The sequence below is a fragment of the Hylaeus anthracinus genome, unplaced genomic scaffold (assembly GCF_026225885.1).
Source record: "Hylaeus anthracinus isolate JK02 unplaced genomic scaffold, UHH_iyHylAnth1.0_haploid 5, whole genome shotgun sequence".
NCBI lineage: Eukaryota > Metazoa > Arthropoda > Insecta > Hymenoptera > Colletidae > Hylaeus > Hylaeus anthracinus.
Window position 1 is genome coordinate 12,789,086 of NW_026535322.1, and position 23,006 is coordinate 12,812,091.

Here is a 23,006-nt window from a genome sequence, read left to right on the forward strand (position 1 = left end):
TTATGATATATAATGTATAAATTAAAAAATATAATTCGTTTCTTCGCATAAAAACTTTTTATTTATACCATCGAATAATGTACAGTAAGGTGTATAATTATTGAAAATATCTTGGTTTATTATTGGAACTAAGACTTCTTCGTATAATAGAATCAGCAGTTGGACGAAATACTATGGTATAACTATTATCACCATCTGTGTAAAACGAATGTTCTTTCAAACCCCAGCTAACAGGGCTATCCAAAAATCCTTGTACATGTAAAGCACACCATGGTAAAGTCTGTTGCACTGACACATATTTTTTTATGGCATTATATGAATTTGTCACTTGCTTCTTTGTAAAAAAGCCAGTCCATTGTAGATATTGCACTTGTCCAACATCCATAAATGGTGATGGACAAGTGTATGTATTTACATAATCATTTTCATTACTATTTTTCCTGAACAAAATTAATTTTTTGTTATATACTTTAAATTAATTGTAAATAATCTTTAATCATATTTGATACATACAAGTTACCAGAAATATTAAAAACTCCAAGCCATTCGAAGAATTGATCGTTACTAGATTCTTCTGAAAGTATTGGTATCCTTAGAGAATACTCGATATTTTGTTGAAAGGTTTGATGACATAGAAAGACATCGTACTGACGTTCGTGAAACCATGCCGCTACCGATGATGGGCATAGATTTTCATCTTCAAAAATAAAATATGTTACATACAAAATAAATGTGCAGACAAAATGAAATTTAGGAAAGAGAAAAGAGTCACCTGGTGGATTCCATGATACGATTATATCAAATTTTTGTTTAAAACGCTCCTTTAACGACGTTCGAGTATGCTCGTAATTCTTCTTGCCAGGTGTAAAGCTTTCAGAATTTAAATCAATAGTCACGACTTTTGATTCATGTTACCGGTAAAAAAAAAAAAAAACGAAAAGTAGAAATGACAAAGTGTAAAGTTACTAATGCGAACATTAAAAAGACGTGCAACCTTATTCGTGAATTTACAATATGATATACATTAGTAAATCGTTTAAAACTTGAATTTTAAATAAATTGTCTAGCATAACTATTTTCTAATGTACACTAAGGAAAGATACAAATACTTTTTTTTATTGATTTTTTTTGTTTGTTATTTAATCAATTATTCTATGAATATGCATACAATCACTTTATTGTTTTTATTCTATTTTATGTATAACACTGTTTCATTTAATGGTGTAAAAAATATATCCTCTTAAATTATTCACAATTACATTATCATCTTCAATATTTAATTCATGCAAAAAATAAGCTTGGACTTATATCCAAATTTGTATTAGTGGTTTTTAAGTCTTCTCTGAAAATATTTAATTCTGTAGGTGATATTCCTTGCCAACTTTCTAATTCCGATAGACGTCGTAAGTTATCGCAATTCTGCATTAATAATTGCACAGTTTTCATTGATAAATCATGACTATATAATATTTTTAGCTCTTCTAACTTGCTCATTGGATTTTGCAAAAGTATTCTTCTCATTGTGTCATCTCCAATTCCAGTTGATGAACCCAGTTGTATGAATTTAATATTTATACAATGAGAAAGCAAAAATTCTAGGTGCATGTTTGCGCATTCAGCTACACATTTGATTCTTTCTAAACATTGGAATGGTCGAACTGCAAGCTTTCGTGGATGAAGTGCTGCATGTTCTAAGAATTCGCAATTATAAAAAACTAAGTCCCTTATGTCTGGACAGTATTGACTTATCAATATAAGTGCATTCAAGTCAATTTCTTCTACATGCTCCAAGTGCAGACTTATAATTGCACAACCTTTGATTTCCAACAGTGTCTTTATTCCATGGGTATAAAAATCACAAGATAAGAGCTTTAATTCTTTTAAATAATCAAGAGTAGCTAGAATTGTCAAATCACCAATTCTTTCATCACGTAGTAAACAAAGACTTGTAATATATGGACACATATCAATTAAAAGATATAAATGTTCCATACTAAAATTTCGACTCTCAAATGTTCTGATATGAAAAGAACTTTTAACGCCAATATCTTTCTGATGAATATGTTCTAAAACATACCCAAATTCATCGCATCTACCGATATCTTCTATCTTTAAATGTTCTAAAAAGAGATTTGCATAACCAGATATAGTCATAGAGGTCCTACATAGTTTAATGTGTCTTAAATGTTTACATGAAAGTAAAGGACCAACACTGCGTTCTGTTACAGATCTAGATGCAGTTACATCTAGTTTTTGCAGCTTTTTACAATTTCTAGCTAAGGCCAATATAATATTATCTGTACAATCAAAGCATAAAATAAAACATACTAAATTTGGCATTGCAGATACTCCATTGGCAATAATTTTCTCGATATCTGATGTTCTCCAACCAGCTGACCCTGAACCTAAATCCAGAATCTCAAGCCCAACCATATCATACAATTTATTGTAAAGTACGTGTCGCATAATTTTAGGCCAAATAGAAAATTCAATTGCTTTTAAATGTGGACCTACAGCCACTTCTGTTAATCGAAGAGCAACTGTCATTTCTGATAAAAAGGCTGTAGTTAATGCAAAATCATTATAAGTACCTCTAGTTTCTTTAACTAAATTGACAATGGCAGTTAACACTGCAATGGACATTTTATCATATAAATGTCGAGGTATACATGAGTTCAATAAATGTTTCATGAATTGTAACATTGAATGTAACTTAGTATGCCCATATTCTGGATTAGTTTTGGAAGTCATGCAAATAAGTTTTGTCATGTATCTACCAAAAGTAGTCACAAATTCTCCAACGGAGCATAATGCTAGATCCACTAGCATAGGCACTTGCTGCTTTTTCGGCATTTTGATTTTCTTTAATATTTTTCTCCTTAGGACTTACCATAACGTGTATGCACTTTACGATCAAAGAAGGAAACTGTGCCTTCTAAGCCAAGCTTTTGAAAATCTTCTCTTAATAGCGATAGTATCAAATGCCCAGTTGGTGTAATGGCAACTGAATTGTCCACATCTATCTTATTTTCAATTGTCAAGAGACTTAATTCTCCTATAAAATTTATTAAATATATATAAAGTGATTAAATAGTTTCTTTTTCATGTATTTACTTTATAGTATAAATGTAGCGAGTCACTACTTCTTCAAATTGAAATGCTGGCACTATTCCATAAGTATTTCCACTTATAGTATGAAGATGAAAAGTAAAACGTAACGTAATGTTACTATTATAATTTTTACGCAGAATTAAAGAATATTTCATTTTTCTTCATAACTAGATATCATTTAATTTTTTTATCAAATTCATAACGATAGAACATTACTATAAATTAATTATTTTTATTCGTATGTTTTAGGTCCTTACCTTTCTTAACAAATGCCTCTATAAATTCTTTGTTTATTAAATCAAACACGTTAACTTCATTAATTCGATAGTAGTCGGTATCCTCCGAAATGCAAGTCTGCAATTCATCCGGAATTCTGACCGTGTCAGGAAGCACCAAAGATATCTGGCGTAAAGCCAACAGTAATTGCGAATTATGTAAAGATATCTTAAAACATAATCATTACAAAATTACAGTTAATGCGACTAATTTCTGACGTACCGAATGGTTAAAATAATGCGATTCAACTGTATTTGGTATATCAGTTTTCTGGTAATTCCTTTTTTCAATTGAAAAATGATGTTGAGGTGGTTTAAAACTCCATACTTCCGGGTTAAGCATTTTAATTGTAGAATCAGAATTAAAACCTTTATTTCACATCACTGCATGGAAATATTCACATCACATGCACGTGCACCATACTTTAGTCAGTTTTCAAAGATTGCGTGTAAGCATGTTGATACTTTTCTTGATTTCAATAAAACACATATCTATTGCAAGACATCTATACGCCTCGGTAGCGCAGTAGGCAGCGCGTAAGTCTCATAATCTTAAGGTCGTGAGTTCGATCCTCACCCGGGGCAATATTTTTTTTGTTTTTTAAACAAAGTAAACTAAATAATTCATTTATTTTGGGAAGTACTTTCACGTTGAGAGAAGTAGTGGAAAATGTGATATAGAAAGATATTAAGGATTGAAATTAAGATTACACGCATAACAATATTCAATTTACATATTTTAGGAAACCTTACACTTTTACAATATACATACAATATATAAAGGTATAACTTATAATCATTATTTCCGTCGTCTTCTAGATTCGTTCGGGTTTTTTTTCATCCAATATTTAATGGAACCTCCTGGTCGTATACCTAACATAGCTGATTTTGAATACACGTCACGCGTAATAAATGGAGAATATCCAGCTATGTAATCATCTTGTAAAGGATCATTTTTAATGCGTGCTAGTCTTGTTGTTCTTTGATCAGGTACGGGTTGATCTTCGCAAAGAATAGGATTGTTAGCATGTTTGCCACCTTTTGGCATTGGTAAAGGAAACTACAAATTTTTTAATTATTAGTATTATTCAAGCAAAAATATATATGGAGAGAAAAATTGAAAATCGTACCCTTTTTCCTTTTTTAGAAATTCTTTTTCGGAAATTAATATGAATTTGTTGTTGTCCTTCTTCGTTTAGTGTAACTGCAACTTTTTTCAATGTTTTATTACCACAACTGGGGCAAAAAACTTTTGTCATAATGCTAGTAGTTTTGTAACATGCATAACATCTAAAGATGAATGTTTTCATTTGCTTAATTACTCTTCCATCTAGGGCAGCTACATTCAATCCAATTTGTTTTAAAACATTTTGCATAGCAAAGTCCATTGTTAAACATGCAACAGTTGCTGATGTTTGTTCAAGGAGACCTGTATCAATTTCTTTTTTTACCGCAGAAATGTTTTCTGTAACATAAAAAAAATACTTATTTATATCCTTTACAACAAGTTTATATATGAATAGTTGATAGATCTTACTAGGTGTAATCCAACCGTTGTCGTCACTATCATCATCATCGTCTTCATATTGATTATATTCAGTATTATTTTGTTCATCATCAAAATCATCTTTAATAGGAGCAAGAATATCATCAACATTGTGTTCACTGTTATCTTGGTCTTGAACTTTTAATTCTGTTGGTTCACAATTTAACTTTGAAAATCTTTTAGATATATCTTCTGTTCTATCACTATTTGTATCAACATCTGCAGTTTCATAATCTGATTCAACATCACTGGAAAATTGACTATAATATAATTCTGAATCTGTCTCTTCATTGTCGACATCTTTTGTACTATCTTCCAGGTTTGTGTTTACTCTTTTAACATTTTCATTTTCTATATATTCTTTGTCTGATTCATGTTTTTCTTTGTTTGCATCCTCAGTCCCTATCTGAATATGAAAAATGTTTAACTATCACACTAATATTTTAATATGTTCCTGCATTAATAAAAAAGAAATAAATTTACTTTCTTCCCTGGCATATAAAAACCAGCTAATGACACATGAAGATTCTCATTTTGATTAACACTAGAATCCACAGTGTTTACCACGATGGGTTCAGTTCTTAAATGACTTGTTCCAACTTTTTCTTTTTCTAATTGATATGTTAGTGCAATCACTTTTATATCAGTTGCTGATAAACTAGCATAATCGCCAGTTTTTTTAGCGAATTCCATAACTGTGAAGATGTCATAAAAATTATTATATTTCAGATTCGTGATATGATAAAATATTACTCAAACATATATAAAATTAAATTAGATTACCAAATTTAATGTTTTCGGCATGTGCACTTTGTATTTTTAAATCATATGGTAAGACAACTAATCTTCTCAGTTGCCTTTTATTTGTAACTTCATTCACAACATCTTGTTCCGTTATTATGTTGACACCAATGTCCTAAAACAATATGTGAGGTACATATTAAAGTAATATTTTAATATTGTTCGTGTAAAGTTGTCTAAAACGAACAAAAATAATAAGTAATATGGATTCACATTATTCCTATTCACAAAATACATTACCTGTAAAGATGCATTTCGGATGAATGCACTTGTATCAACAACCAAATACTGTATTTTCTGATCGTCATTCATGATTATTTATTTCCATAAGAAAATAATTCAAAAAGTCAGATACACGTGTTTGCAGGAAAATGTAATAATAATAATGTTAACATTAACGCGTATTTCTACATACAAATATTATAGATGTCAATATTTGATTTAAACGAATACGTTTTAATTTTACACCTGAATTATTAATTTTTGTTTATTCCTAAATCAAAGTTATTGTATAAAGATAAATTTATACACAACACTGAAAATATACTTCGTGTCAATCCACGTGAGAGAATCTCACTTGAATTGAACTAGTTGGATATCTATGTCTCGAACCAAGAGAATATTATAGATTTGATGCATAGTAATTCAAAATACGACCAAATTTAACATTCGTTGAAAAGTCATATTAACACATATTATCTATTATTTTAATAACATGTAACAATTTTATTCCATCTGTGCAGTTGGATGTGCACATCTGGTGCACATCGTAATGTAATAAGTAAATGATTTTTCATAAAAACAATCTCGAAGTTTCCATGAGTTTAATGTTTGCAGGTGTTGCCACCAGTCGCCACAGGGCACTGCTGAGTATTACCACATTACCAGTTACTTATTTCAGTATATGTTTTTTATGGTCTATCATATGTATATTATTTATTTTAAAGTATTTTGAAACTAAATTGGTAAAACTTCTAAAATCATAACAAAAAGCATTAATCAAATTTGTACAACAGAAGAATATGTTAGAGCTTGTTTATTACACTTTTGAACATTAATTAATTTTAATATGCTTAATTGGATAAAGTGATCTGAACTGCATTTTATGTTAATTATCATCAAATATTTGATAAAACCTATAAAAAATTAATATGTACAAAAATATTAAGAGGATCTTTGTATTCTTTCTAGATTCAGTCTTAGTCTGAAAGGTTTGAGCTATTGAGTGTATGTGAAAGAGGGAATTCCCTGAAGAAGAAATTGTACTTTTATACAATATACCATGACTGTTGAAGTTAAATACAGTTGTTTGCGTGAAGAGTTTTTATCTATCACTCAGTCAAATATAGATGATAGAGCATTGAAAGTGCTTAAAGAGTATTATGCTGATTACATTCATTCGAAACGTAAACTAGGTCTGGTTAATGATTTAAGAACATTATTGAAAATACTAGAAAAACGAGATGTTCTTAGTTACAGTAAAATTGAACCACTTGATTATATTTCAAAGAATTTTTTAAATGACCCTCTTGTACAGAAGAAAATAGAAGATTACAAATTTTATCTTCAAAATACACAATATTTGTCATTTTGTGATATGTATCAAGATGAAAATGGTGAGTTTTTAATTAAATATAAATTATAGATTGTTTTCCTTATATAATATATAATGAGGTTTATATGATTATAATTATTATACACTTATGTATCTTACATAATTTATTTTTTAAACTTTAATCAAAGGATATATATTAAATAAATTAACCAATAAAAGTACTGTTAATTAAGTTACTTAAATTTTTGCAATAGTTTTTACACATTCTTTTATAGAATTCAAAGATAAGGATACAAAAGAAGTGCGTACTAATGAACCTGAATGTCAAGCAACATCACAAAGTCATGCAACAAATTTTAGAAGTTGTTCTGAACAAGAAAGTAAGCTGCAACAAATGGGTAAGCATCATTTCATCTTTTGTATAGTATATATTACTAGTCATTGCCAAAATTAATAATCGTTATATTTGTTTTAAGTACTGTTACAAATCGGTGAGAGAATTGGACGTTCGTGGAGAGATACAGTTAGATATTTAGGTATTCCTGAATACCAAATTGATGCTATTCAAGAAAAATATCCTATGAATATGAAAGAACAAAGTTTTGAGGTAAAATATAATTGATTTATTCTAAACAACAGTTTTTACATAAAGATAACATAGATAATTTTGTAGGCTTTAAAATTATATATGTATCAGTACAGTACTGACAAATGGAAACTAAACTTAGTACATGCTTTAGAAAAGGCAAGGCGCAGGGATCTTAAAGAACTGGCTGAAAAATTAATAATGTACTCAAGAAATGAATAATTTATTGGCAAAATAATTTAACTTTTGTAAGTTTATTAAAAAATAAAATATTTCTATTTCAGTTAACACTTATATCACTACTTATTTCAGAAAAACTAAAAATAAAGTGACATGCAAATAAAGGAATTCATATTTTTAATATATTTTTAAGAAAATCTTAAATATGACCATTTGTCAAACAACTGTGAGAACATTATTTAATAATGTTGTACTACTTTAAGGTAAAGTAGGTTGCTGTACTTTGTCACTTCATCTCTGAAAATGACAGCTTAGTTTTATAAGTTGTTTATAGCAGTCTTGTTTATGTGAACAACGTGTAATACACAGAGAAGGCATATGTGAAGAAAATTACTTAATCAAATAATAGTAATTATTTATAATTTATGTTATCTTCTGAAAAATACAGCAGCCTGTGCGTATCTTTCTAATTACATATTACATTAATGTAAATTTTTATATTAATACGATATACATTTGCTTTAGTATATATTTATTAGTTTTTGTTCAATGACTTGCATTAGGAAAATACTTAGCTATAATGAAGATGTAGCTTTTAAAAAGTTTTACATTGAATTTTCATTTAATTTGATGTGGTCATCTGACTTGATTTTGCACAACTTCAATATTTCTGATACATGTTCCTGGTTTGACGTTTTTTGATGAATAACGATGACATTAATGTAACATCAACAGTTTTTAGATTACATAGACATTCTTTGTTTGACTTCCTGCTTTTACCATAATATCTTTATGTATTTGGTATGATATAGTAACTTTTGATGCGATTTTTAATCTCTCTCTCAATTTGCGTCTGTAAAAATAAATATAATTGAATAATTATACAAGAAGTAAATCTTGATTTGCTGTGACCTGTATGCTGCAACTTACCCAATTTCCATGACGCTATCTTCGCTATTAGCATTTGCTGTCCATACACCGATTTTATCTGTTTTGGGCCTCACATTTACTACAGCTCCGCAAACATCGTCAGAGTATCCATTAAAGGCTTCACCAATCATACATAAGAGAGTCTCTAACCAAAAATGATCTAAATCTGTGGCTCTTTGTTTTTTATCTAAATTCATGAGCCACCTTCCACCACTTTTATTAGCATCATCTTCCCACATAGGTTTAATTCCTTGTTTGAACATGCTGTAGTCACAACCTTGTCTTAAGTCTGATGCACATTTTATATGATTGTATAAGCTATCAATGGAATACAATATTTTCATTAGTTATCAAATTTTAAAGTCCGCATCACACTCTAAAAGAAGATCTACCTCCAAAATTTACCTCCAAAAATCTTCTGCTGTATCGAAGCTTGAAATTTGCCTTTGACTTTCTTCCCATGATTTATTCCTATCAGGTTCATAGTACCAAAGAGTCCATGTATGTTGTAGTGGATGTTTAATTAAAACCTCTGGTGGAAATTCATCGAAATTAGTTACCTCTTGCTCCTTCCGTTCCACTTCCTGTAAATAATTATATTCGTAACTTTGCCTTTAACCTTTTTAACCTGACCATACTACCCGTGTACACACACACATACATGTGTATGTATTACTTTCTAATAATTTTTGACAATTTAGCACACATAATATTTGTCAAATACTTGAACTTAAATTTAGTATAATATTATTGATTATAACGCATAGCGTGCACTACAGTATTGAATTGAAGTAATATAATATGCCTTCTTTAAGCTCGTTAGACAGTTTTCACCATGCATGGAACAGATGGGAGGGGTAAAGGGTGTCGAACCGACCACGCTGTTTCAAAGAAAGACCACGCGAATTTTCCCCAGATATTTAAACCGCAAATGTATTTAAATGAAACTTTGCATAAATTTTAATATATTCGTGATATCATATATTACGTCTGAAGTAAATACCTCAATTTCTTCTGTATTACTCGTAGCCATATCACACCGACTACAGGACAATATGCTTGCTCAGTGAACTAACTGCAAGGGCATCTGTCGGCAAAATTTGTACGCCGAAATTTCCTTTCCCTAAGATAGAAACGTGAAATTGTGACGGGAAGCTACAGCAGCGAAATGTAACGAGGATAAACGAGTAATGATCTTTATTTGTACTATAATATTACGTTATAACCAAAGAACATAGGAACAATGTAAATGTAACCATCGAAAAACATAGTCTTTTTAGTAACACACCATTTTATCTATATCATGACGCTGCCTACTTTTGTTTCATTTAAAACAAAAAAATGTTGAAAAATGCTATCTCTAACAAATAAGAAAAAAATGGTTAAAAAAATTGCACTCATGAAATTTGTGAAAATACATCATTAGCATGAATTAATATTAAAAATTTTTAATTATTTTCTGACTCTGAATTTTGAAGGTAAATTTTGTATTCACTTTTATGATAAATTATACGTATACTAAATTACAATTGCAAATGATACTTCACAGTGTACATACTTTTTATTGATGAAACGTGCATACATTTAAAGAATACAAAGTTTAATTATTTTTATAATAATTATGATTTAATAATTTTTATAATAATTATGATTTAATAATTTTTATAATAATTATGATTTAATAATTTTTACTTCTCAGTTTTGCAATAAGGGTTGGTACTCCTGTTATGTACAGATCGAGTATGTCAGTATCAGGCAGTTTGGTATCAATCAGTATCAGTCAGTATCTTCAGTATTGTCATTAATAATGTTTATTACTGCCTGTGTCATTAGTTATCATTATACTATTTTTCATTCCTTCCATTTCAGCCGAGACAGGTCATGCCACATGGAATAGATAAGTCTTCAGTCTTGTAAAAGAATTTGTAGTTACTTAGTCAAAAGTTAACTTTAACGAAATGACATATCATTAATATTAATTCAGTTATAACATATAGGAATAACTTAATATGGAATTGGCAATTAAATACTTTTTAAAAGCCAGTGGAATGCATTAATTGTAATATTTTATTTCAAGTTTACAAATGTATATATATAAAAATAATATTCTTATTACAAGTTATACATAATATTGAAACAGGTTTTATAGTACAATGTTTAAAGTCTGGACCTCATTCCACCAGCTGCAACAATAGTTTCACCAGTAATATAAGCAGCATCATTGCTTGCTAAAAATGCAGCAACTCCTGCAATATCATTTGTTTCGCCAAATCTTTGCATTGGTATTAAGGATAAAAAAGTATCTCCTCTTTTACCTTCAACAAGCTGTAAAATAAAGAAAGATATACTTTAAAGATGTGATGGATAATATATAATAATATAATTTATAGAAATCCATGTAAATACATACTAATTGCGAAAACTTAGTCTTTATAATACCAGGTGCTATAGCATTGACACGAATTCCTTCTGAAGCAAGACTAGCAGCAGCTATATAGTTAAGACCTACTAGACATGTTTTACTAACAGCATATGCACCTAACAACTAAGATGCAAAATAAACATAAATTTTTATAAAGTATACAAATTTATTGTGATCATAGTATTTAAGAAATTTCTTACAGTAACTGGTTGGTATGCTGCTATTGAAGATATAAGAATTATTGAAGGTGATTTACTCTTTCTCAAAAGTGGTAAGGACTCTTGCATTAGAAGAAAACTACTTTTAACATTAACATCAAAGATTTTATCCCATAATTGTTCCGTGGTATCAAAGAGTGGTTTTGGATCAGGATTTACAGGATTTACACCTGCATTTGATACAAGAATATCTAAGCCACCAAATTCCTCTTTTGTCTATTAGATTATTAATATTAATTGATTATCCATTTACATAAAAAGTGAAGTTTATGTTATGATCTAAAATATAATTTGACATTGTTACTTACTTTCTCTAAAAGATTTTTTCTATGGTCACTATCACTAACATGGCATACAACACTAGAAACTTGTAAACCTTCAGATTTAAGTTCCTCTACAGCTTTCTTTACATTTGGCTCTTTGCGACTACAAATCATTACCTTTGCACCTTCTTGAGCGAAACGTCTTGCAATTGCTAAACCAATCCTGAATATATGTTCATATCTCACTTAAGTATTAATCTATGTAAATATATTGTACATTCTTAAATTAATATACGAATACAAAAGATTAATTAATTATACAACAAAAACAATTACTTATATACACATAACTTAATTTACCCTCGTGTCGATGCCGTGACAATTGCCACTTTTCCTTCCAATCGGTTGCATTTTCCCGCCGACGCGTTAGTGCTCAGTTTTCGTATAGTTTGTTTTACAAAAACACGCAGCATTGTAATAAAGAAAGCCTACTTAGTCAAACACTCCGGGAAAAAAAAACGTTCATTGAGGCTTTACAGTGGTTATTGTGAAATACGAATAAGCAAAAATGTAATCCGCTTTTATACCTTTACGATTATCGTAAATAATTCTATATATACATGTTCAGTTGCCCATGAATCTTATTTGAATTTAAAGTTATGCAGTAAATAGTCCAAGCGCATTCGCAGTACCTTAATTCGTCATTGTAATTTCTCCGCGAACAGTAAGAGGCGCTAGTAGATACATCACACTACGCTGGTTAACCTTGTTCTTTATTTTTACAATGTATTTACATTGTAAATTAACGGAATAGCTATTTTCTAAAGATTAGCAATAATTTTATCTGCATTATGAAACGTTCGGTAATAACCTACTTCTTTATTTTCCATAATTATACACTAATAATTGCAATAAATTTACATTATTCCGTTAGTAGTAAGTTTAAGAAAGGTTAGTTTGACAGCGGTTGCACAGTATATCACGCGTATCTAAGTAATATATGGGTATATTTTTTTAGTGTTAGCTATATTAAAATAAAGTTATTAAATTATACTATTTTATAATTTAAAATTTTTATTTTTATGTTACACATTTTTCATTCATAATTGTTTACTTTACAGATAATCGAAGAAAATGGAGAAACAAAACGATCTTTTGTTAAGCAAGAATATGTCAGCTTTGGATACGAAGGTTCCTATCCTACTTATACATCATCTTCTTCATCTCCTTCAACTGTCACGCAACCTTTACCTGGACAACCACCGCTACCTCCTATGCCTCCACCATCTAGTGGAGTTCCACCTCCCCCTCACATATTTGGACCAGTGCCTTCTCAAGTTACACAAATTCAAGCATGGACACATCCTTCAGCACCATGGCAATGGATAACACCTCAAACGTCACCCCTACCACCTCCACCTCCACGTGATATGACCGCAAATTCATTTCAAAGAGAAATGCCTCTAAGAGGTAACTATATGAGACGCGAAAGGTTTAATCACAATAGAAACAATATATATATTCAAAGAAGTAACTTTCATCGTAAAAATAGAAGACTTGCACGATTCGGACAATCTCAGGGTCAGTTTGAGCAAGCAGCATACTTTGGTGCCACATTAAGCAATAGTCTTGGCTTGGAATGGCAAAGAAATAATTACACTACATCTACAAGCGAAGCTATTTTGAATCACATGCCTGTTCCTCTTCCCAATCATGCTCTACCTCCCATTCCCCCAGGAATTTTAACAAATCGACATAACGAAGAAACATCAGATCAGGATGTTAAAATTGTTTTAGTAAGTGCAATTGTATTAATGTCGTTTACTATTTACTTATACTATATGGTTTTTTTTTATTTTAGGAAGAAGTTGTAGTTAAAAAAAATAAACAAAGGAAACCTATGTCCCAAAGTTATCCTAGTCGACCATGGAATCGAGAAGATGCAGAAAGAGCTTTGAAAATTGAAAATGAATACAACAAAACAGTGAAAGCTCAGAGCTTAATAATCAAATTTCCAGATCCTGATTTAAATAAAGATATCGTTAGAGAATTTCATCCTGGTATACAAAATATACATTTTCAAAGCCCTAGCGGCCCTAGATACTGTTTTATACAGATGGCAGAAAGCGTTGATATCGATGAAGCTATAAGAGAGTTGGAAAAGATACCCTTTGGGGTAGGTCATTTAAAAGTTGAAAGAAAGTCCCTAAGGGATGAAGATAACCCAATGCCTGAAGAAATAGATCCTTACACGTTATATATAGGAAATTTACCAGAATCTGTTAATGTTAATGAAGTAAAAAGTAAGTTTCCGACAGCTGCTCGTGTAGATGTAGGCTATGCACAGAAAATGAGAAATACCCGGTGAGCTTTATTTATTACATTAAATATTTTGTATTAATTTATATATATTTCTGTAATATATATTATATTTATTTTGCTTTGCAGCTATGCTTTTATTAGGTATAATAGTGTAGATGAATCTATATCTGCTTATAAACAAGCACATGATTTAATGTGGGATACCAGAAGTATTATTGTTAGGTTTAGAAGACAGCGTGGTAATACTTGTCTTCCTGGTGAGCCTAAACCAAATGTTAAAAAAGTTAAAGAGGAACCAAATAGTAATTCACAAGTAAAGAAAGAACAGAAGGCTAATCATGCTGATAAGAATTTATCAAAGTTAGAAACTAACGTAGAGAGTAGGTTAGAAGATAATCCCAATAAAACATCATCTCAGAATCAAGAGCAAAATACGAATTTGGAATCTTCGTCTCCTTCTTCCCCTGTATCAACCTCGATTGCATCAGCTAAGACAGCACAGTTACAACAGCAACAACCATGGGTAAACACATATAAATATCGTTGATTAACAAATTATTTTAAATGAAATTATTTCAAATAAATAACATTTTAGACTGGTCAACCACCTCAAATACCTTCAGCGTCAGAAGCACCACCACCTTGTCCGACTGAAACGAAATCTATTACGGAAACGATAATGATTACAGAGATTAAAGAAGAACCAGAGGATTACGAAGAAATTGATATGTCGTGTAATATTCGGTCTGATGAAGATATAGATGACGATGTGGATGATGATGACGATGACGATGATGATGAAGAAGAGAACGATGATTCCGATGATAATGAAAATGATTACGATGAAGAAGACGATGAAGAAGAAATAAATGAAGATGGAAGATTATCATGTAATGAGAAGCCAAAAGAAATTACAAAAGACAACGAGCCGTCTGATGTATGTTCAACACATTTTATGATATACGATGGAGAAATAGGACGAATTTTATTTGTTCTGAAGTGCAGATAATTTGAAATGATTTTTTGTTTCAGCATCTCGATCAGATGTTCAGTGAATTGGAAAATATGGCTGGTGATATCAGTTTTTAATACATTTTACGACCGTGTACTATTCCCACATTAATTAGTATTCTATTTTTAACAAATTTTATTTCATACAGAATGTGTAAATAGTTCTAAACCGTAACGAGTGAGACTGCATTTATTTAAGTACAATGTTAATGATTGAGTCGCGTCTAAATACTTTTATACTTAGTATTTTAATCCTACGAATTTCTACGCTTACACAAAATTTTTTATGTAAGCAATTGTGAATATAATTAAAATTATTTTCTGTATTTTCAATTAGAACTTATTTATTTTGTACATTTAAGTTTTGTATTACTTAATTATTTTAAATAGCGCGAATGTCGTTTATGAAATTCCTTTTATACGAATATTTTATACTTTGTATTAATCTTCGTTATTTCTTTTGTTAAACATTTACGAACACAAAAGTACGCGTTTGATACACGAAAGAGAAAACTAATTATTACATTACATTGATCCTCGTTCTTCCCAATCAATCTACAATGCGATCGATACATTTACACATACATTTTCGAATCAAGGTTTTCGATAATTAAGATTTTGATATATACCACAAATCACATGGTACATTGAAAAAAATGTTTTTTATGTACAATAAATTATCAGATTAGAATTTATATAACATTCAAACGTGTTTTACTGTCATGAATAAGTCTAAACCATATGAACAAATTTGAAAGCATTAATTTTAATTACAAAGTAGCAAACTAGGAAATAGTACATATCGTTTGATTTAAAAATTAAATGTATTTCCGGTTTTCGCTAATGCCATCTACTTCCTAGTCATTCTTATTTTGGCGGTAAGAAAACGCGGTTGTTACCAATGTTACTGGTCTCGACGGTTCTTGTAACTTGCGGTACTTGTTGCATCTGACCAGTTTCTACTTATTTCTATTGCTTTCCACACGTTAATAGTCGAAGAAAGTGAACTGAAAAAATGTTTGAGGCACGTTTGGTACAAAGTGCGATTTTGAAGAAAGTGTTAGATGCAATAAAGGATCTTTTAACCGAAGCTACTTTCGAATGCTCCGACTCTGGTATTCAAGTCCAAGCTATGGACAATGCTCACGTCTCTTTAGTTTCCCTTAATCTGAGAAGCGATGGTTTTGACAAATACAGATGCGACAGGAATTTGTCAATGGGTATGAGCGTCGCATGGTAAGATTCGATACAAATTAGAATAGAATGTTGCAAAGGTTATGTACTCTTTCATGACAGAATTTTGTTCTGTTTAACAATGTTTAACAATATCAAATTTTGTTGTAAAAGGAATTTAATAAACGACATTCGTGATACTTAAAATAATTAAGTAATATAACAATGAAATGATCTTATCCACTGTTTATGAAAACGATGACAAAGAGTTACAAGATTCTTTAATATTACATTTTTTTTAGTATGTCTAAAATCCTACGATGTGCTGGTGCAGAAGATACAGTAACTTTACGAGCATTAGATAATCCAGAGAATATTATATTTATATTTGAATCGCCGAACAAAGAAAAATTGGCTGAGTATGAAATGAAACTTATAAACATGGATCAGGAACACCTTGGTATTCCTGTAAGATCTTTTGTTATATGTTGTTTCATTATTTACTTGTAAGGTAGGAAATGTATATACAACTATTATTGTACTTTGTTTACTACACTAGGATACCTCATATTCATGTGTTGTAAGGATGCCATCCCAAGAATTTTCACGTATCTGTAGAGATTTAAGTCAGTTTGGAGAATCGATAACATTTGCATGTTCTAAAGAGGGTATAAAGTTTAGTGCTTCTGGAGATTATGGACAAGGTATACCAATTTTTTATATTAAATAAGTGAATATTCTTTATATTGTGATTTATGTACTTACGTTAATTGTATAGTTTTTCATTCTTTAATTTCTTTTCTATTTAATTCAACCTTGTATTATCTGTAAAAACAAGATTATGTATGTATTCATGCTCATTCTTATCTATACGCTTATATTTACAAAAAATGCCCCTTTCCCCTTGTAAAATGAAAAAATATATCTATACAATTAACATTGTTAGAATGTTATTAGAGTATATTTACATAAGATATTGTTCTTTTTAGCCACTATTAAGTTAGCACAAACAGCTGATGCCGACAACGAGGATGAAGCAGTTGTCGTCAATATGCAAGAACCAGTAAAATTAACATTTTCGTGCCGTTACCTTAACTGTTTTATAAAGGCTGGTCCCCTTTGTCCACAAGTACAACTGTCTATGTCTAACGATGTGCCCTTGGTATGCGAATACAAAATTGGAGATATTGGACATATTAGATATTACCTGGCACCAAAAATTGATGACGACGAAGAAAATTAAGCATCCTGTAGACTTACTTTGATGTATAAGCTATAATATTATTAATCCCGTGTAACATAACATTGATTAATTTCATATAAATACCATGATTCCATTAGTTTTGTATTTATCATGGTACTAGGGATTAAGAATCTTCAAATTTTTACTTAACAAAATAATAGCACTATCGTCGTGAAAGAGAAGGTATATTTTGATATTCGTTGTTAAGGAACGATTAAGGATGATTAAAAATACTTTGAAGGTAATATATTTAAATTTTACATTTAAAAGTCATTTGGCTCGTCACAGTGTTAGCGCAACGTAGAATTGACACTAAGATTCATAGTAGAGTGACACGATCATGATTAACATGGTAATATGGTGTCATTCTCGTAAGATTTATATTGTTACCGTTTCATAAACTGTGACAATATTTTGATAATATTGCGTTTTTTTATATGTAAGAAGAACTCAATATATTTCCAAAACATTTGATAAATTTTTGAATTATGTGTTATCCTTATATCCTAGCCTAATTGAAGTTCAAATTTTTCACTTACTTTAGTTATCTTATTTCTTATACCTTTTGTGTATAAGCTAGTTTAATATAAAAATACATAATTAGCTTACGAGCTGAGGGAATAAGAGGGCTACCATGGATGGAATAGCCTAGAAGTATACAGTTAAATCTTACACAATTTGGATCTCGTATAGTTACTAAATAATTAAATATTAATCAATAAATGTTGATTTATACTATGAATTATTTTACACGCACATACTGCGAAGACCTGTATATCGTCATTCTTATTCATACATGTTTAAATGAAACTTCTAATCAAAATAAATACTTTTGGTATGCCGCCTATACTCAAAAAATGAATTGTAGTTGCAACAAAACAAGACACTTTGGCAATAGTAATCAGCCTCTTTGGTTTTAAAGCCCTGATATTGCTTTTGTGTTTTTAACAAAATAGTTTCGAATTTAAAAGTAAAATAATCATTCGTACATTGATATAATAGAATGTCGAATACATGTTGTTATTAGTAAATAAGATTACGAAATTTAATGCGCGAAAGGTATACTTCAAATTGTTCGTTTAATTTTTAAGAAAATTTGTCCAGCTTTGAACGGTTGCTCATTTTCAAAGAAGATGCCACGCGCACTATGATAACATCTAATTCTTTGGACCAATTTAATATGCTTATGCAGGATTATCAATGCATATGTTATACCTTCAGTCTGTGAGCATGATTTCACAAGTATCTAGAGTAGTGCGTGACGTTTACTTTGCAAATGAGATACTAACAAGAAAAAGAACATTTACATCGGAAAATTATAAGGGCTTAAGCATTCGAGTTACCATTACTCCCATATAAACTGGGATGTACATACTTGTCATGCAATGTCCTTAGATGCCTTAGCAAATTACTTTTTACATTAAAGCCTTTTTTACAATAGGAACAGAGAAAAGGCTTCTCCCCTGTATGTGTTCTTTGATGAATTACCATCGATGCGTGGCTTGGAAATTCTTTTTGACAAATGTTGCACAATTTTTGATGACTGTGAACTCTTTTTGGCTTAGGTGGTGCGGAGTTGTTCATTAAGGCTAATTGCTCTTCTGTGTGTTCCGTTTGTATATGACGTACCCATTCTTGAGGCGTCGAGTACATATTACCACAGAGGTCACATTTTAAAGGTGGAAAATCCTTGCTGTCGTCATCTACATCGTCCTATAAAACGACAGATCCGTTACCATCGTGTAATACCTGAAATTATTGGTAATATCTTTTCTATACTTACCTTCCTTTTTTTCCTTCGATTTTCAGTCATATCAGCGTGCGTAAATTCAATGTGTCTCACCCAATCGGATGGCCGATTAAACGTTTGACTACACATGTCGCACGTTAATGGCGTATACTCCTCCTCTTCGTCCGCGCTGTGTACGATTTCCTACAAATATATAATTTCCATATCGTATACTTTTTTTTTCTCTATAAAACGAACGTATTCGGAGTAACGCGTACCGGTTTGATATCAATCTCATGGTCTATCGTCAGTGATTCCGATGGATCAATAGTTTCCTCCCAGATTGGTTCGTCTTTTACTAAAAGCTCCAGATTCAACTCCGTCTGAAATCCATAAAAAACAATGAAACCTTTTATTCCCATTCAACATATATACAATCATCTTACATTTTCACCGTCCTCGCTTTTAGATTTATTGGATTCTACATCGCTGTTGACGGTTGTTTTTCTTTTCTTCCCGTTGGCCTCCAGATTCTCCTTGTTTTTGTTGTGTTCGTTATTCTTATTTTCCTCCAACACTTTCTTAGTTTCCGGCTCGCTGATCTTCTCGTCGATCTTCTCGATACTCTTTCTTTCCGAGGTAGGTTTTTGAGGTTGAACGTTGTTTTGCGTCGGTGTCGTCTGTTGTACATTTTCAACTACCTTCTCCGTCGACGGGTGAACCAACTTAATCTTTTGTATTTGACCGGTTAACGGCGGTTGCTCCCTTTTATCCCGATCGACCTTCTGGTTGTTCGATTGTATGTTCTCCTTTTTACTGCCGGTATTCGATCTCCATAATCCACGAACGCGTAGTATATCACCGGCTTTCAGTACACCCTCCAGTTGATCGTTCGTCACGGTAGCTTCTCCGCTGTACATGTATTGAATCAGGATCTTCAGCGTGCGGTATCCGATTTCAGTCGGTAATACCTGAAATACAAGTTTACATTGCAGCGTGGACTTAGCGCGATGTATCATTTATTCAAAGGTAAAATCTTTAAATGATTATCACAAGATTAATATGTATGGGCGTAGTATATATACATATATATGTATGTAAACGAACCACAATTATCGGAGCGTTTGTATTCGCTCCGAAATGACATGTTTGAAAAATGTGGCTTAGGTACGACGAACAAGCGGCAAGGACAAATCGATGAGCCGCCACGTGTCGGCCACAGGACGTCGCTAATAAGACATCTGCGAAGGATTCTGAGTGCAGTAACGTCGCGACAGAGCTGTGCAAATGCGCGCCATAGCTGTGCCACTTAAGTTGATAATTCTCCGAAGCAGCGATGGCCATTTTTTCTGCACCATACAAAAGAGAAGAATTCGTTAATATTTAACAACGGAACAGTATACTTGTTTGTACATAGACTTTCTTGGCGTATCATTAAGCCTGTTGCGTCGTTCGAGTTCGTTTATATTTATGATGTTTATGCGTCGTACGAACATAACGAATTGATAAAGCGATAGGTAATAAATATTAAAAAGGAAAAAAAAAACAATGTTTCTACGATAGGAGAATCGCGTACGCGAATAACTGATTGTATTTTTAAAATTAAACCGTTCGCCGATAATTGTTTGGTATTTGGTACAGAGATCTTGTAAATTATGTATAAAAAAATGAATGAAAGTGCTTAAATGTTAAATTTCAAACTGGACTAAAACTCTTGTTTGGTCGTGTCTCGGAATCGCAATTTTTATACTTTAATCGTTTCCACCAAACATCAAAGAATTAATGGTAAACAAATAATTGTCGTTTTATTACAATCACGCGATAAATCGATATAATTTCTTATTTCGTCTCCGGATGAATAGCTTCGAAAATATAATAGTTGCGAATATTTTGTCCTCGATCGAATTCAGTCCGTGGCGTCAAACGATTACTTTTTAACTCGTCAACGTTTCTTTTTGCAATGGTTCACGTTATCATAGGAAGTAGCACTGACAGAAGATCCCTTATTCGTCTAACCACGTACAGAGAAGCCGATTTCAACGAGATTTTCAAACGAGTCCGTATACCATCAGGCGAACGTTAAACGAAATAATCACGCGCACTCTTTGCTACCCCGATTCACACCCTCATCTCGATCTCGACGTTTGTTCGACGACAGACAGCGCACAACAGAACATTTATCATACAGACGAATCGTTTCGCGTGAGACGTCTAACACCGTTGACGGCACTTGGAAATGCAGCGATCTTAGATCGTTTCCGCGTCGAGGATCATTGATTGTCCCCCGTTCAGGTTGCATGATATTACCGCTGCTCGCACGAACGTCAAGAGAAAGAGAGAGAGAAGGGAATCTGACGGCCCCCGAAGCTTTTTCATTTTTAACCGCGTCGTAGGGTCGTCAGCGTGGTTACCTGACGACATCGGCCAGTACTTGGGAAACGCACGTCACTCCGGCGTATCCCCACGTATTTAATTGCACGATAATTCCCGGACGAGATCCGCGTCACTACGGTGTGTCTCGCACGCGTCGTTGGTGTTTTGAAAGGCGCTTCGCGCGGATACGGGACACGGGGCAGATATGAGCATCGAACCGCCGCGTAGGGGCCTAAAAATCGATATTTCGGTCTTTGCTCCATCCTCTCCGGCGGTGCAGCCGTGCTCGCTCGCTTTCGCGGCTAGGTAGGGTGCCCCCCTGTTCATCATCGATTTTCCCGGCTACCAATCGCACGCATCCATTTATCGCATCGATCGCCCGAGCTGATTTCAGCGTTTGCGTCCGTCCGTCCATCCGCCCGCTCCACGATTCATGCCCGTGCACCCCGCCGCACCCGGTCACCCGCGTCCCCCGCCCTGCTTCTTCTTCGCGACAGCACCGTTCATCCTCCCACCCCGACAAATATCAACGACAAACCACCGTCAGCTACTACCTTAAGGCTTAAGCTGTTATAGACGCGACCAGCGACTAAACGCGACCCTTCGCGATCCCTTTCGCTACCGACCATGGACGCGATGTACCCTCGTCCGCTTTATCCACGACTCTCCCTACCGTGCCTGTTGATATCTCTCTTTTCGCGTTCTTTCTCGCGAATCTCCTCTTTCTTATATTTCTTATATTCGTCTCGTCGCCAGCAAATATTCCGTTTCCTCGTTTCTAGCAATGTAGGTACATCGATTTCGTAACATTCGCGTATCGACGAAATAGAAAACGTCAGTATCCTAATTCAGAGCTAAAACATCGGAGCGTATGTTCTTAAGAATTTCTATGCGTTATATTATAATTTGTACACGAAATGTTTATGCTTCTCTTGATCCATAACTTACTGCTGAATATTACGATAGCACGCGAGTACGATCGAGGTGCAGTAGTTTTTATTTAGATGTCTTTGTAAATAGTTTGTTAACCTTAATGACCGATCTATAGATCTATGAAGGGACATTACAGGGTTAGTTTATATACATAAAATTTTAGGATCGCAACTGTCACGTTCACGGACGTACCCAAAGATGGCGTTCATAGTAGGATTCTTCGATTTTCAAGGTTTCATTGAATGTGTGCATCTGTATGTGTAACGATGTACTGCATTGCGTCGACGACCCATTTTGCAATGGGAGCGATAAGTTGCACACCCTCCTACCGTTAA

The 23,006-nt window shown here is 32.4% G+C and overlaps 9 protein-coding genes and 1 non-coding gene across 16 annotated transcripts; 4 read left to right on the forward strand and 6 right to left on the reverse strand.

The window, feature by feature from the left end:
* Positions 1-38: 38 nt before the first annotated feature.
* On the reverse strand, positions 39-3,860 carry LOC128895491 (ribonuclease P protein subunit p40-like). 2 transcript variants are annotated; one of them, XM_054158123.1, is made up of 6 exons: positions 3,610-3,860; positions 3,369-3,513; positions 2,891-3,055; positions 773-898; positions 514-670; positions 39-440 (listed from the first exon to the last, which is right to left on the reverse strand). In XM_054158123.1, the coding sequence occupies exons 1-6, from the start codon at positions 3,727-3,729 to the stop codon at positions 98-100; spliced, it is 1,056 nt and encodes a 351-aa protein (XP_054014098.1). In that variant the 5' UTR covers positions 3,730-3,860; the 3' UTR covers positions 39-97. The 2 variants fall into 2 exon arrangements, with proteins under 2 accessions (XP_054014098.1, XP_054014097.1); XM_054158122.1 differs by having other exon boundaries at positions 514-697; positions 3,610-3,854.
* On the reverse strand, positions 839-2,989 carry LOC128895482 (uncharacterized). The gene has a single exon (XM_054158108.1). The coding sequence runs from the start codon at positions 2,851-2,853 to the stop codon at positions 1,282-1,284; it is 1,572 nt and encodes a 523-aa protein (XP_054014083.1). The 5' UTR covers positions 2,854-2,989; the 3' UTR covers positions 839-1,281.
* A 38-nt stretch (positions 3,861-3,898) lies between the features above and the next one.
* On the forward strand, positions 3,899-3,971 carry Trnam-cau (transfer RNA methionine (anticodon CAU)). The gene has a single exon. It is a non-coding gene; the product is annotated as a tRNA-Met (tRNA).
* Positions 3,972-4,087: 116 nt separating this feature from the next.
* LOC128895484 (RNA-binding protein NOB1) lies at positions 4,088-6,416 on the reverse strand. The gene is made up of 6 exons (XM_054158109.1): positions 5,974-6,416; positions 5,716-5,848; positions 5,416-5,627; positions 4,924-5,338; positions 4,517-4,851; positions 4,088-4,446 (listed from the first exon to the last, which is right to left on the reverse strand). Exons 1-6 carry the CDS (start codon positions 6,043-6,045, stop codon positions 4,186-4,188), a joined length of 1,428 nt encoding a protein of 475 aa, XP_054014084.1. The 5' UTR covers positions 6,046-6,416; the 3' UTR covers positions 4,088-4,185.
* A 162-nt stretch (positions 6,417-6,578) lies between these two features.
* On the forward strand, positions 6,579-8,122 carry LOC128895497 (fas-associated death domain protein). Its single transcript, XM_054158133.1, has 5 exons — positions 6,579-6,698; positions 6,931-7,349; positions 7,564-7,686; positions 7,765-7,895; positions 7,962-8,122. The coding sequence occupies exons 2-5, from the start codon at positions 7,016-7,018 to the stop codon at positions 8,094-8,096; spliced, it is 723 nt and encodes a 240-aa protein (XP_054014108.1). The 5' UTR covers positions 6,579-6,698; positions 6,931-7,015; the 3' UTR covers positions 8,097-8,122.
* A 447-nt stretch (positions 8,123-8,569) lies between these two features.
* Positions 8,570-10,107, reverse strand: LOC128895498 (eukaryotic translation initiation factor 4E-like). Of its 2 annotated transcripts, none has more exons than XM_054158136.1 (4): positions 9,988-10,107; positions 9,390-9,568; positions 8,985-9,302; positions 8,570-8,907 (listed from the first exon to the last, which is right to left on the reverse strand). In XM_054158136.1, the coding sequence occupies exons 1-4, from the start codon at positions 10,015-10,017 to the stop codon at positions 8,793-8,795; spliced, it is 642 nt and encodes a 213-aa protein (XP_054014111.1). In that variant the 5' UTR covers positions 10,018-10,107; the 3' UTR covers positions 8,570-8,792. The 2 variants fall into 2 exon arrangements, with proteins under 2 accessions (XP_054014111.1, XP_054014110.1); XM_054158135.1 differs by lacking the exon at positions 9,988-10,107 and adding an exon at positions 9,790-9,840.
* On the forward strand, positions 10,060-15,553 carry LOC128895479 (uncharacterized protein DDB_G0284459-like). 2 transcript variants are annotated; one of them, XM_054158104.1, is made up of 6 exons: positions 10,060-10,171; positions 13,009-13,683; positions 13,749-14,251; positions 14,336-14,732; positions 14,805-15,146; positions 15,242-15,553. In XM_054158104.1, exons 2-6 carry the CDS (start codon positions 13,162-13,164, stop codon positions 15,296-15,298), a joined length of 1,821 nt encoding a protein of 606 aa, XP_054014079.1. In that variant the 5' UTR covers positions 10,060-10,171; positions 13,009-13,161; the 3' UTR covers positions 15,299-15,553. The 2 variants fall into 2 exon arrangements, with proteins under 2 accessions (XP_054014079.1, XP_054014078.1); XM_054158103.1 differs by lacking the exon at positions 10,060-10,171 and adding an exon at positions 12,593-12,750.
* LOC128895495 (dehydrogenase/reductase SDR family member 4-like) lies at positions 11,034-12,471 on the reverse strand. The gene is made up of 5 exons (XM_054158131.1): positions 12,248-12,471; positions 11,933-12,110; positions 11,607-11,840; positions 11,395-11,529; positions 11,034-11,309 (listed from the first exon to the last, which is right to left on the reverse strand). Exons 1-5 carry the CDS (start codon positions 12,358-12,360, stop codon positions 11,142-11,144), a joined length of 828 nt encoding a protein of 275 aa, XP_054014106.1. The 5' UTR covers positions 12,361-12,471; the 3' UTR covers positions 11,034-11,141.
* A 539-nt stretch (positions 15,554-16,092) lies between the features above and the next one.
* LOC128895496 (proliferating cell nuclear antigen) lies at positions 16,093-18,480 on the forward strand. The gene is made up of 4 exons (XM_054158132.1): positions 16,093-16,456; positions 16,696-16,861; positions 16,953-17,097; positions 17,383-18,480. The coding sequence occupies exons 1-4, from the start codon at positions 16,236-16,238 to the stop codon at positions 17,634-17,636; spliced, it is 786 nt and encodes a 261-aa protein (XP_054014107.1). The 5' UTR covers positions 16,093-16,235; the 3' UTR covers positions 17,637-18,480.
* Positions 17,868-22,150, reverse strand: LOC128895485 (zinc finger protein Xfin). Of its 4 annotated transcripts, none has more exons than XM_054158111.1 (6): positions 21,777-22,150; positions 20,476-20,714; positions 19,812-20,336; positions 19,644-19,748; positions 19,420-19,569; positions 17,868-19,349 (listed from the first exon to the last, which is right to left on the reverse strand). In XM_054158111.1, the coding sequence occupies exons 1-6, from the start codon at positions 21,784-21,786 to the stop codon at positions 18,963-18,965; spliced, it is 1,416 nt and encodes a 471-aa protein (XP_054014086.1). In that variant the 5' UTR covers positions 21,787-22,150; the 3' UTR covers positions 17,868-18,962. The 4 variants fall into 4 exon arrangements, with proteins under 4 accessions (XP_054014086.1, XP_054014085.1, XP_054014088.1 ...); XM_054158110.1 differs by having other exon boundaries at positions 20,473-20,714; positions 21,777-22,122; XM_054158113.1 differs by lacking the exon at positions 21,777-22,150 and adding an exon at positions 21,359-21,543 and having other exon boundaries at positions 20,473-20,714.
* Between the last annotated feature and the right edge of the window lie 856 nt (positions 22,151-23,006).